We start from the raw sequence: 12613 nt of genomic DNA on the forward strand, positions 1-12613 counted from the left end.
TGCATTTAATTTCAACAGTCTTATATCTCCTGCACCAGCATCTCCTCTAAACAGAAGTGCATAGACAATTCTAACACATGGGAGAACCTGTCATTCTTTTTTAATCTACTCAAATGTTTTGTTCCCCAAGAATAGTCATTTAGGACTGTTGTGTGCTGCCCGATAGATAATATATAATTTAGCAAAATCAGAGTCTAAAGTCTATTAGCACCACAGGAACTGGCAAGGGCAGAAATGATCCAGACCCCACTGCTGGTAGGTGTACTTGGGGAAACATGCCTGCTTTGCAGCTTACAGCAGTTCTCACATTCACAACAGGAAGTGGGGTCAGTTTAATAACATTATAATAGTGATAGCAGCTCATAGAAATGGCCCACAAATGGCTGGATCTGACACTAGTCTTAAGGCTACAGTAGCAGGCAAACATCCCATGGCCAATAGCTCTTGGGGCAACATCAATAGGATATAATAGAAAATAAGTCCCAATCCCTATACTTCTCTGAGATATATGGCATGTGAGCCATCTATTTGCCTGCACTCTTCCCAGTGCATTGAAATAAAGCTTGCTGTGTTGGCAGAGCCACCTTTGCAAATCTATGGATTAGAATTAAAGATCTGATGCATCCAAGTGCACTCCAAATCCTATGGCCAGAGTTGCTCAACTTGTTTTTCAAAATGCCATTCGGAAACCCACTGAAAGCATCTGAGATATTTGGAGTAGCACAGACAAAAACACCCCCCTAGGTTCAGACTATAGAGACAAATGTAGGACAAAATATCGATATAACGCTATAATTTATTTACACATGAAATTTAAACATTTATATTTTTTCATGTGTAAATAAAATCTAGCTTTTGTCCTAAATATTTTGTCCTAAATTTATCTCTAAATTCTGAACCTAGGAGGGCGTTTTTCATTGTGGTATAGTTAGTTAAGGATGTGGCAATGGAGTGATTCCTTTTTTGTATCCATATTTGGAGTAGATTTCCTTTTTTCCCCCAGACATGGAAAACTCCTGGCGTTTTTTGAAAGCTCACGTATCCTTTTAAAGCAGCTACATTTAGCACCTCATCTCCCTCTTGGCCCCTTGTGCCATTACTAAAATTGAAAAAAAGTAAAAAATGCAGAATTTATAGCTTGCGCTATTTCCCTAATATCTGTAGAACCAGGGAATGCCATCAGTAGGCCAAGCTTATCATCAATAAAGTTGCCACATTTCAGTGCTGTCTTCAGAAGTATAAAGGGTAAAATATTTCTGAACATTCTGCACAGGTATGATCCCATTTTTTGAGTCTATGAACAATTTTTGGAGTATACCTTAACATTAGCTTCTTATGCCGCGTACACATGATTGGATTTTTCGATGGACTAGGTCCAACAGTCTTCCCGACGGACTTTCGGCGGAATTCCGGTGGACTTTCCGAATGAACGGACTTGGACACACACAAACATACCAAAGTCCGACGGATTCAAACGTGATGACGTACGACCGGACTAGAATAAGGAAGTTCATAGCCAGTAGCCAATAGCTGCCCTAGCGTCGGTTTTTGTCTGTTGAACTAGCATACACACGAACGGATTTCTCGATAGGTTCGGCGGAGTTCCGGCCGAAATATTTGAAACATGTTCTATTTCTAAAGTCTGTCAGATTTTTGGACAGCAAAGGTCCGATGGAGCCCACACACAATCTAATTGTCAGACGGAACAAATCCGTTGGACCTTTGCTGTTGAAAAGTCTGGTTGTGTGTACGCAGCATTAGGTGTTCAATAAAAAAAAACACACAGTTGCACACTCCATAGTTATCTTCAAACCAGTTAACATTCCCTGTTCATTTCACCATTTCTGAAGCCAACCAGTGTGCCAGTGTGTGCAGTTTAAAAATAAGGTCAGAGTATTTCAGTTACTTAGGCTGCATTGCAGCATTGTAAATACTACCATTAATGACAGATAAAAAGGAAGATACTCATCTAAATGATTTCCCAACTTGCTGCAAAATCATGTTCTGCAGAGGACCATTTTTGAGATATTTTGTCAGTACAAATTATAGTTTAGCATATACAGTCTGAAAGAAATCTAATACTGCTAAAGCACATAGGATTGTAAGTAATTACTAATCACTTCACAATTTAGAAATAGTATAAAAGTGGAACACCCCTCCAAGTTGGCCCGTCTGAATCTGCCAATGTCACACAACACAGGTGATGCCACGCTCATAACTGGAGATATTAGAAGGAGAAAATCCAAACAGCCACACACTAAAATCAACTTTTTTTAAAATATCAATAGAAAGTCCATAGAAACAGTCAAAGACCAGTAAATACACAGCACACAACCTATAAACATGCACTAGTAAGCATGAAACACGTGTTTTACATCTGATTTTGTATATAGGTTGTATAGTCTTTTGATTTTCTCAGACTAAAGATAAAATGTGTCTGTTTTAGACTGCATGCACACAGAGCGTTAGAAAAAATTAGCTGCAAAGCCACTACCAATGGCAGGAAAAAGCAGCTGTTCTTTTAGTAGCTTTTTGCATTGGCGTTAATGCACGTTTAGCCGCGGTAGCTTTTAGCAACGTTTCTATGCCTGTATTCAAAATCAGTGGTTCCCTACAAGAGCCCATTGATCTGAATAGAAGTCGCACCACATGTCAGATAATAACAATACAACTTGCGGTGTGACTTGTTAGCTGAGGATCTTGAAGGTGAACCCTCACCAAAATGAATAAAAACTGGTGTGGGGTTCCCCCCAAGAGCATACCAAACCCTTCGGTCTGGTATGGATTTTAAGGGGAACCCCCATGCCTAAAAAATTGGTGTGGGGTCCTACTCATACCAGAACCTTATCCGAGCACCCAGTCCGGCAGGTCATGAAAAGGGGGGGAACAGGTGCCCCCCTCCCAGACCATACGAGACCACATGCCCTCAACATGGGGAGGTGAGTGCTTTGTAGTAGGTCCCCAAAAGCACCTTGTCTCTATGTTGATGGTGACAAGGGCCTCTTTCAGACAACCCTGGCAAGTGGTTGCCGGGGTCTGTGGGCGGGGGGGCGTATTGGAATCTGGAAGCCCCCTTTAACCTTTAACAAAGTGGCCCCCAGTTCGCGGCCCCCCACCCTATGTGAATAAGTATGGTGTACATTGTGGCCCTACCCATTCACCTAAAAAATAAGCGTCAAATATAAAAACAGTACACTGGTTTTTGACAAAGTAATTTATTAAAGCAGTTCTGGCGCCTTTTCTACTTCCAATTTCTTTTCCCTCTGGTGATGTCTTCATCCTCCGGATCTTCTCCTCTGTCCACTGATGTCTTCTTCGGCTGCCGGTTCTCCTGTCTCTGCTGTCTTCACCCACTGCTGGTTCTCCCGCTGTGTTCTCCCTCTGTTCTTCCTCCGATGTTCTCCACTTCTAGTGTAGTAATGTTTATTAAACAAGTAGCATAATGAATTCACTCACATGGTGCTCAGTGAGTAAGGCTTGTCAGGGGGACAGTATAGGAACGAGGGAGCCTTGGATGTTAGCAGCGGGTGCCGTGTGTCAACTGAAGCTAAAGCCACGAGGTGGAGACTCTGAGAGTCGCTGGCAGGATCTCTCGGTATCGTAGTATTCCAGATAATTCAGACCTTGGTTCTGCCTACCAATGTGCTGGCCAATCGCAACATGTTTCTGAGGCAAGACCACGTCTCCTTCATCAGCAGCATCTCTCAGTATTGGAGAAAGGCAGAGCCGCCTACCACTGTGCTGGGCAATCAGAACATGTTTCGGAGGCAAGGTCTTCCCTCCTTTATCAGAGGCTGATGAAGAAGACGTGGTCTTGTCTCTGAAATGCATTCCACTTGGCCAGCACAGCGGTCGGCGGCACCAAGGTCTGACCGCTCCAGAATACTCCAATACCGAGAGATCCTGCCGGCTTCTCTCAGAATCTCCCCCTTGCGGCTTCAGCTTCAGCTGACACATGGTGCCCGCTGCTGACATCCACAGTAATCACATTCCCTCTGTTCTCAGCTTTATAAGAGCTAGGGTATGTGAAAGAGCAGCACACTGAACTTCCTAGTGAATGGCTGTGCAAGGGATGGGAGTTCCAGGATAAATCTGATTATTGGAGGAAAGCAGCCCAAGTTCCCAGCACAGAGAGAGAACTGACCACACTGTGCTCTCTTGTCTACAGTGGTCAGTTTTTGATAGCAGTTTTTGATAGCAGAGGGACTGGTAGGGATTTCACACAAAGGAAGCAGAGAACAGCATTCTTTAACATACAAGTACATGGTTCAACAGACACATATCAGATATATGAAATGTTGGGTTCACATTCTTTAGGTTAGATCAGTTTTCTACTGCACCTAAAGACCTAATAACACAAATGATAGCCCCTTTAGGAAGTCACAGGCACTTCGTTTTATTGCAAAACCCCTTTGGACTTGTAAAAAAGTGCAGTAGTATGATCAAAATTTTAATGATTGAGATTCCTACATGTTAAAGGCTAGCTTCATCCAATGCCAATTTCTCTGTCTTGGGTGGAGTGTGGTGGGACAGATGATTGCCTCTTATCGGGTCGTCCATGCTGTCTATATGGATCCTTTAGAGCACTGATCATCAACCCTGTCCTCAAGGCCCACTAACAGGCCAGGTTTTATGTATTACCTTGGGGAGATGCAGACTAGAATACTGCAATCACTGAGCAGCAAATGATATCACCTGTGATGTATTTCAGTTATCTTGCAAACCTGGCATGTTATTGGGCCCTGAGGACAGGGTTGATGACCACTGCTTTAGAGATCTCTATCCACCCTAAATAGGCTGCATTAGTCTGTCGGGTTGGCTGGGAGGTGAAGAGGCTTGTCACTGTTAGGCCTTATGCCACGTACACACGACCGGACTTTTTGACAGCAAAGGTCTGACGGAACGAGTCAGTCGGACAATTCGATCGTGTGTGGGCTCCATCGGACCTTTGCTTGCCAAAAATCCAGCGGACTTTAGAAATAGAACATTGTTTTAAATGTTCCCACCGGAACTCCGCAGGACCGTGAAATCCGTTCGTGTGTATGCTAGTCCAACGGACAGAAACGGACGCTAGGGCAGCTATTGGCTACTGGCTATGAACTTCCTTATTCTAGTCCGCTCGTACGTCATCACGTCGAATCCTTCGGACTTTGGTGCAATTGTGTGTGGCCAAGTCCGTTCATTAGCAAAGTCTGTCGGAACTCCGCCGAAAGTCCGTTAGAAAGACCATCGGACCTAGTTCCTCGAAAAGTCCTGTCGTGTGTATGCAGCATTAGCGGATATCTGCCTTTCTTTTCAATATGCTCAATACACTGAAGCCAGTGACAACCAGCAGCTCAACCATTCAGCCAAGTACAGCTGGTCACTGTCAGATGGGCAAAGATCTCACTATTGGGCTCCCGAACAGCAGGATAGATATAGTCTAGGGGGATCAATCACTGCCTCTACTTCATCCAAAACAAAGAATCAATTTTTGATGGAGTTGCTATTTATTTATTTTTTTCTTTGCATAAACTATGGTGCATCCTAATAAAAATGGAAGAAATTAATTTACACCAATATTCAGACAACTTTATTCAGTCCTAATTATCATAGTATGCTTCTATTTTACTTGACATCTCCTTAAATATTTGTGTGTTTCATGTTCTCAAATCTTAGCTGTATCTTTCAGCCTCTAATATTGAGCAAACATCCATTTGGCACTTTGCTCTTATGTTATCTCTAATCTTGACATGACTTCAAATATTGCTTTGATAGTATTAAGAATCATAATTAGGAATCGGTTAAAACTTAAACCTTACTGGGAAATAAGAAGCACTTAACCCATTTAGAGAGATGGAGTTCCAACTGTTTCTAACATCTATTTCTTTTTTCTTTTTTTATTGCCTTGATAAGTGATATGCTAACAGTACACATAGAAATATCTTCTATAAAAACAGTCTTTGTAATGTCTTTGGGAAGCAGCCAGATTCCAGCAGTCCTTAAAGTGGTTATAAAGGCAAAGGTTTTTTTTTACCTTAATGCATGCTCTACATTAAGGTGGAGATTCAAACCATAGAAACGCAGTCCGGGTGCGTTTCTGCATGCGTGTTTTTGACATGTTCCGATGCTTTTTTCCCCCTCTTTTTTAAATTCTAAATAGGGACATGTGTGTTCCAGTGTATTTTGGTGCTTTCCTGTGCGTTTTTGATCTGGTGTATTTTGTTATGCATTTTGTATGCATTCCAGAGCATTTTTGATGCGTTCTGGTGCATTTTCTCCCCTCTTTTTCTTAATCTTAAAGAGGGAAATGTGAATTCCAGTGCGATTAGGTGCTTTAGGTATGGTCAGAGACTGCATCCATACTACAGGAAATCTAAACAGTATTTAACAGAATTGTCACAACCCCATCAGGGTTAAAATATTGGCAAAATCATTAAATTATACCCAGGGTGCAATCTTAGTTCCAAGATAATTTATTTCAAATGGTAAAAAAATAAATGAACTTTATTTTTGTTATAAGGGGACTTTGTCACTACAAATGCAACTAGTAAATATAAATATTACATTGTATTATTGCAAGCATCATGTAAAACACTAAACAAAAAAACTCTTTAAAAACAAAAGGGCCACGTTTAGGCACAATAAAGTCACAGCTATAGTATTATTTTTGTCACCTAGATTAGATATCACATAAATCACAAATAGTGTTCAATACAGATCATGAAGCAATATAAATGAGCCAAAACTCATATAATATTCATAGTAATGGGCAACTTAATAAAGCAGTGGGCTACATACAGAGTGCAGGGCTCGGGAGTGCGCTGCGCACAGTGCAGGGCTCGGGAGTGCACTACATACAGAGTGCAGGGTTCAGATGTGTGCCAAGTACAAAGTGCAGGGTTCAGAAGTGATTTATGTACACAGTGCAGCATTCAGATGTGCACTATGTACAGAGTGCAGGTTTCAGAAGAGTGCCACGTACAGAGTGGTTAGTGCACATCTGAACCATGCACTCTGTATATACCTCACTCCTGAACCAAGCACTCTGTGCATAGCACTCTTCTGAACCCTGCACTCTGTAAATAGTGCACATCTGACTGCTGCACTCTGTTCATACCTCACTTCTGAACCCTGCACTCTGTACTTGGCGCACATCTGAACCCTGCGCTCTGTATGTAGCACACTCCCTAACCCTGCACCCTGTACATAGTACACTCCTGAACAATGCATTCTGTGCATAGCACTCTTCTGAACCCTGCACTCTGTACATAGTGCACATCTGAACCATGCACTCTGTACATACCTCACTCCTGAACCATGTACAGAGTGTAGGGCTCAGAAGAGTGCTACGCAAAGAGTGCATTGTTCAGGAGTGTACTATGTACAGAGTGCAGGGTTAGGGAATGTGCTACATACAGAGTGCAAAGTTCAGGAGTGAGCTCAGGGCAGGGTTTAGTAGTGCACTGCTTCTACAGTGTGCTAATAGCACACTTCTGCACTCTGCATGAAGCACACTCCTGAACTCTGCACTCTGTGTAGAGTGCAGTGTCAAGGAGTGTGCTATGTAGAGAGTGCAGGTTTTAGGAGTGTGTTATGTACAGAGTACAGGAGTGATGTCAGAAATCAGCAGCGGGGATTGGCAAATCTGTGTAGCTACACTTAAGAGACTGAGACCAGACTGTGTTTGCTTTAAGTGAGATTTACTTACAGTGAAACATAACCCATCCAAACAGCAGCAAACAGAAAACACAGTAAACATAAAGATATAAGTGAACCATACCCCAAATGACAAAAAAATAGCAACCTAATAGAGTAACAGAAAGCCTAACTAACAAACTGGCTATATAGAAAGAGCCTTCACCAAAATTCCCCTATGGTGTGATCGAGTGGGGCTTGATCCCCCAGTCTCTTTTTTTCTCAAACTGGCTATATACTGTATACACACAAAATGGGGAACACAGATCAACCCGAGTAAACTGGAGATTCAGGGAAAAGATGGGAAGTGGAAACCAAGACTGGGATTAGGGAAAAGAGGAGCAGAGAAGAGGCAGTAGGGCAAAGGATGCAGGACAGGAGCAAGATCCTTAACAATACCAGGTAAATAAATGCTGCTGTAGAAGAGAACACCACATTTTACCCCAAGAGGAGAGTGGAAACTGGAGATTATTGGCTTCAGTGTGGGCACAGGCTTCAGCAGCTGCTACTGCCAGATAAGCATCAGGGCCTGGGTTCCATCTAGGCAGACAGGTATACAGAGAAGCAAAGGACAGAGATCACTCCACTAGGACTGTCTCAGGACTGCCACTGAGACTAGAGGAGCAGTATCGGCAAATGCGGCCACCTTCTCACTTCACGGCCACCGCCTGTCCCACTACTGTTGAAAATCCCAACTCGTTCCCAGTGTCTTTTGGCAGTGTGAGGTGTCAGTACTCTGCCTGAAAAGAGCCCTGATTTTAACAGTTGTAAAAGTCACTGATTTTTACTAATTGTCCATGAACGGACAATTACCAATCCTGGCGTATGCTGCCTGTGTGCACCTATGCATTCACGGCAGGCAAAACACGCCCCTCACACGAGTGTATGAACGAGCCTCTCCATTGAAAAATCTCTTCTTACTGCATGATGTCCAGAAAAGACTGTACACTTTTTGATTTCCCATTGGTTTCTCTCCTGTGATAATAGTCACTAGGATACAAAGTGGGTCAATCTTCTCATGAGAGTCACAAATAGCAGTAATTTTCTGACAAAAATAGCGATTATCATTTTTTTCTTACAAAAATAGCTTTTATTAGGGCTCTTTCAATAAAAAATGATTTGCTTGCCTCTCGGGCTAGTCAAGACTGCATAGTCTATTTTAGGAGACCCCACTTATATTACAACTGTTCTAGATCAGTCTTCCCAACTTCTTCCTGCCTTCTAGCAATGCCATATTTTCCCTGCTACAATTGATTACCCTCATACTTAATTTTTTACTTGACGTTTTGCTGATTTTTTCATTTAAGAAAATATTTTTATTAAAAAATGTCTAAATTACAAATAAGATAAAAAATACATGGCCAAGGAGAATTATTTAACTTTTCTAGAGTGCTTCTAAATTTTTTTAGAATAAAATTTCCTGCTGCCTAAAGAGCAGAAAACCATATTACATTATTTAGAAACCATCTCTGTACCTAAATTCCTTCAAGAGATACTGTTACTTTGTCCGCTCACTATATAGGCAAAAGTGTCTGCACATAGCTCCCACCCTCCTTCTTCAAGCTTTTATACTTCACAAGCCACGCTCCACCGTCGCCTCCCTGCTGCAGTTAAGCTAAGCTCTGGTGCCGGAGCTTAAAGTACAACTATAGGCAAACCTTTTTTATTTATATTGGCTAGAGCAAGGGAGGATTATAACCCCTGTAAGGTTTATTTTTGCCTTCTTTGTCCCATTTAGGAGATATACCTTCACTTCCTGTCCCATAGCCAAACAGGAAGTGAGAGGAAATCCCTGCAAATTAAGGGAATTTCCATGGGACTCTCAGGTCACAAGAACTAGTGTCACCATTGGAAGATTTCCTCTCTATAATTTTTTCTGGGGACAACCCAAAATATGTGATTTTCTTTTACTTCTTTAACTTTCACTTTCAATGATAATGTTAAAAACAGGACAAATCGAGAGGATGAATCTCCCTAAAGGGGACACAGGCAGCAATAGTTTTGCCTTTAGTTATACATCAAAGCTGGCCATATATGGATCAAAATTCTCCCGGTTCACCAGGGACCAGCTGAGATACGATCCATGTATGGACAGGTTGATCATACCCAAGTTGATCCATCAATCGCCTTGGGTACAACCAGCCTGTCAGATTTTTTACATACAAGTACTGCCGATGGCTATAGGCGCTAACAGGGAGTGTTCTCCCGGCATGTCACAATAGTGCACACAGGAGATGTCACATGTTATTTTCTACTCAGAAGACCGGCTCCCTTAGTGGTTTGGGAGCATGGCTGGGCAGCTTCTCGGGGGGAAGGAACAACATGTAGACATTGTTACATGACTGCTTATGGCTAAGGCAGCCCTATCACAAACCAGAGAAAATTGGACTTAAGCCCAGGTTCACACTGAGCTGCAAGAATGAAGCCGTACGAGTTCAGCTGAACTTGCACGATTTCACTCCTGCATGTCAGTCCCGATTTCGGCAGCAATTTCACAGACATCTGTGCGGGTTTCTGCATGGATGTCAATGGAAATCACACCCTGAAATTCAAAAAAGTAGTACAGAAACTACCTCTTGAAATCGGTGCGGTTCCGCAAATGCAGAGTTGCACCGATTAGAACGGTGCAATTGCCGCCGATTTAACATGTCAAATTGCATGTGAAAACGCACCAGTGTGAACCAGGGCTAAAAGGAAAAGATGCAATAGCAGAGGTTACTTTCAGTGAAAACTGTGTAAAAAAAACAGCATACCCAGGGATCCAGAAAACTAAGTTATGTGAAATTGTTTTTGTTTACAGTGTGTTGCATATCTGATATGTCTACTCCAAGAATCAAGCCAACTATATCTATGGGAAGGGGTAAATCTTAAAAGGGCTAGTTTGTCAAAAATTATATTAAGTTTTTTTTGTCTCTTTTTAACTTGTAGCCAACTTATCAATGGATAGGGTAGCTGTCATTCCTAAAGCAGCCCTAGTTAATAAGGAAAAAAAAAAAAGGAGCAGTAGGACAATGTGCCATGGCTCGAAATGTCTGTATTTCCAAACTAACTAAAGCAGTCCATTTCAGGATGTTGTATCAAGTGTTATTGATGCATATTCAGAGTTCTTACCATACCTTTGATCTTTTTTAGCTGCTGATATGGCAGAAAGGAAACTCTCTGTGGAGGAAGACGAAGCCAAACGAATAGCTGAGATGGGCAAACCTGTTCTGGGAGAGCACCCAAAATTGGAGGTCGTCATTGAGGAGTCTTATGAGTTCAAAGTGAGAAAATTATCATAATGGAAATTTAAAAGGAATTGGTAAAGATGCAGGCTCTGGGACATTAATTCTCAGTCTGGCTTCAATGCCTAGTACTTGAAATGATTTGGAACAAGTGTGCATGATTTTCAAACGTTGCCATACTTTTTGTCAGTGATTCACTAGATTGCGATCAGCATCGGATTCACTTTAGATATAAAAAATGAAAAGTTTATTTAGACAAAGCGATGTCCAGTCCAATTAACCCAGTTTCTGATCAGCGAATCAAGAATACTATTCAAGCAAACCAGCCTTGACCAGATTTGATCCAAAATGCCCAGATTCACATTCTAGATTGTAAATTGACGCAAGTTTAACAGGAAACTATAATGGTCTTTGGTTAATTAATCAATTAAATAATTTTATGTTGACAAGTATGACAATTTTTTTTTATATTTGTATACAGTCTTTATCCTATAAACAAATTTGTTCACTGATCAAAAGGTTTTTGAGTAGAAAGCACTATAAAACTGGAAGGGCTGGAAATTTATGTCACAACACAGGTTATTCATATCATAACAGTAAATCATTTTGGAAAACCTTGTGTTTGTAGCCTTCAGCTTCTGGCTGCAAGTGATAAATATGAAATATTCTTATGCAATATTTTGAATTTACATTACTAAAAATGAAATAAATATATATTTTTGTTTCAGAAGAAAACAATTACAAAACTCATATTCCCCTTAAAGCTTAACTCCAAATACATGTATATTTAGCTATGACTAGAGTGGGGGAAAGTTATCATTTCTGTAAGGTTGTATTTGTGTCTGGGACCCTATTGTGGAGATTTTCCCTCACTTCCTGTGTCTGTGATGCCTGTACAAGAATGTAGGTAGGTTGTCATAGGGACAGGAAGCCATAGGCAGAAATAATAATTATTATAATTAAAACACTGTGAGGCATTCTGATCCTTCGCAGTCACTCTACTATAATGAGTGTTTTTGTGTCCTTCTTAAAGCGTAAGTAAACCCATTGATTTATGAGTTTAAAAAAAAACAGTTACATTCCCGACACAGGCTGGAAATGTAACTGTCACATTGATTGTACTCTCATCCAAACTATCAAACCATCCAATGGCTGGTGTTATAACTGATCACATGTGCAGCACCATGGCAGTTGAAGATTAAACAGAGGCCAAGACGGCAGCTTCCTTAGCTGTAAACGATGGGAGGGCTTACTTACACTTTAAAGAGGATTTCCTATTACTTCCTGTCTTGAAATGATGTGAGATCTTCCTAAGTGGGACAAAGACAACAATAAAACCCTGACCGAGGCTTTAACCTTTCCAAAACAAAATTACATATCATAGATGGAGTTGAGTTTTAGCTAAAATAATTTATTCAAAGATATAAAACACTTATTTTGGCTTAAAAAGTGCATTGCTGAAAGAGCAAATGGCTACTTAAAATATAGGTCCAATTATTAACTATTTTAACTCATTGTGTTGTGTCGCTATGTTAAGCTGAGATTGTATCCATATATCAATCTGCTTTATTATTGTTTCTGGGTAGAGCACAGTAGACAAGCTCATAAAGAAGACTAACCTTGCCTTGGTAGTAGGGACTCATTCATGGAGGGATCAGTTCATGGAAGCAATCACCGTCAGTGCTGGTAAGAAATAAAATCTTTAATTACTG

The 12613-nt window shown here is 41.1% G+C and overlaps 1 protein-coding gene across 7 annotated transcripts in view; it reads left to right on the forward strand.

Moving 5' to 3' along the window:
• SLC8A3 (solute carrier family 8 member A3) overlaps positions 1-12613 on the forward strand; it is a 467511-nt gene that overhangs the window by 426862 nt on the left and 28036 nt on the right. For all 7 annotated transcript variants that reach the window (XM_077464631.1, XM_077464628.1, XM_077464627.1 and 4 more), the window contains 2 exons: positions 10810-10940; positions 12488-12587. In XM_077464631.1, the coding sequence (XP_077320757.1) occupies positions 10810-10940; positions 12488-12587 (231 nt within the window). The remainder of the gene's footprint in view (positions 1-10809; positions 10941-12487; positions 12588-12613) is intronic.

The sequence above is a fragment of the Lithobates pipiens genome, unplaced genomic scaffold, assembly GCF_037356315.1.
Source record: "Lithobates pipiens isolate NorthernLeopardFrog02 unplaced genomic scaffold, aLitPip1_a1.2 Scaffold_30, whole genome shotgun sequence".
NCBI lineage: Eukaryota > Metazoa > Chordata > Amphibia > Anura > Ranidae > Lithobates > Lithobates pipiens.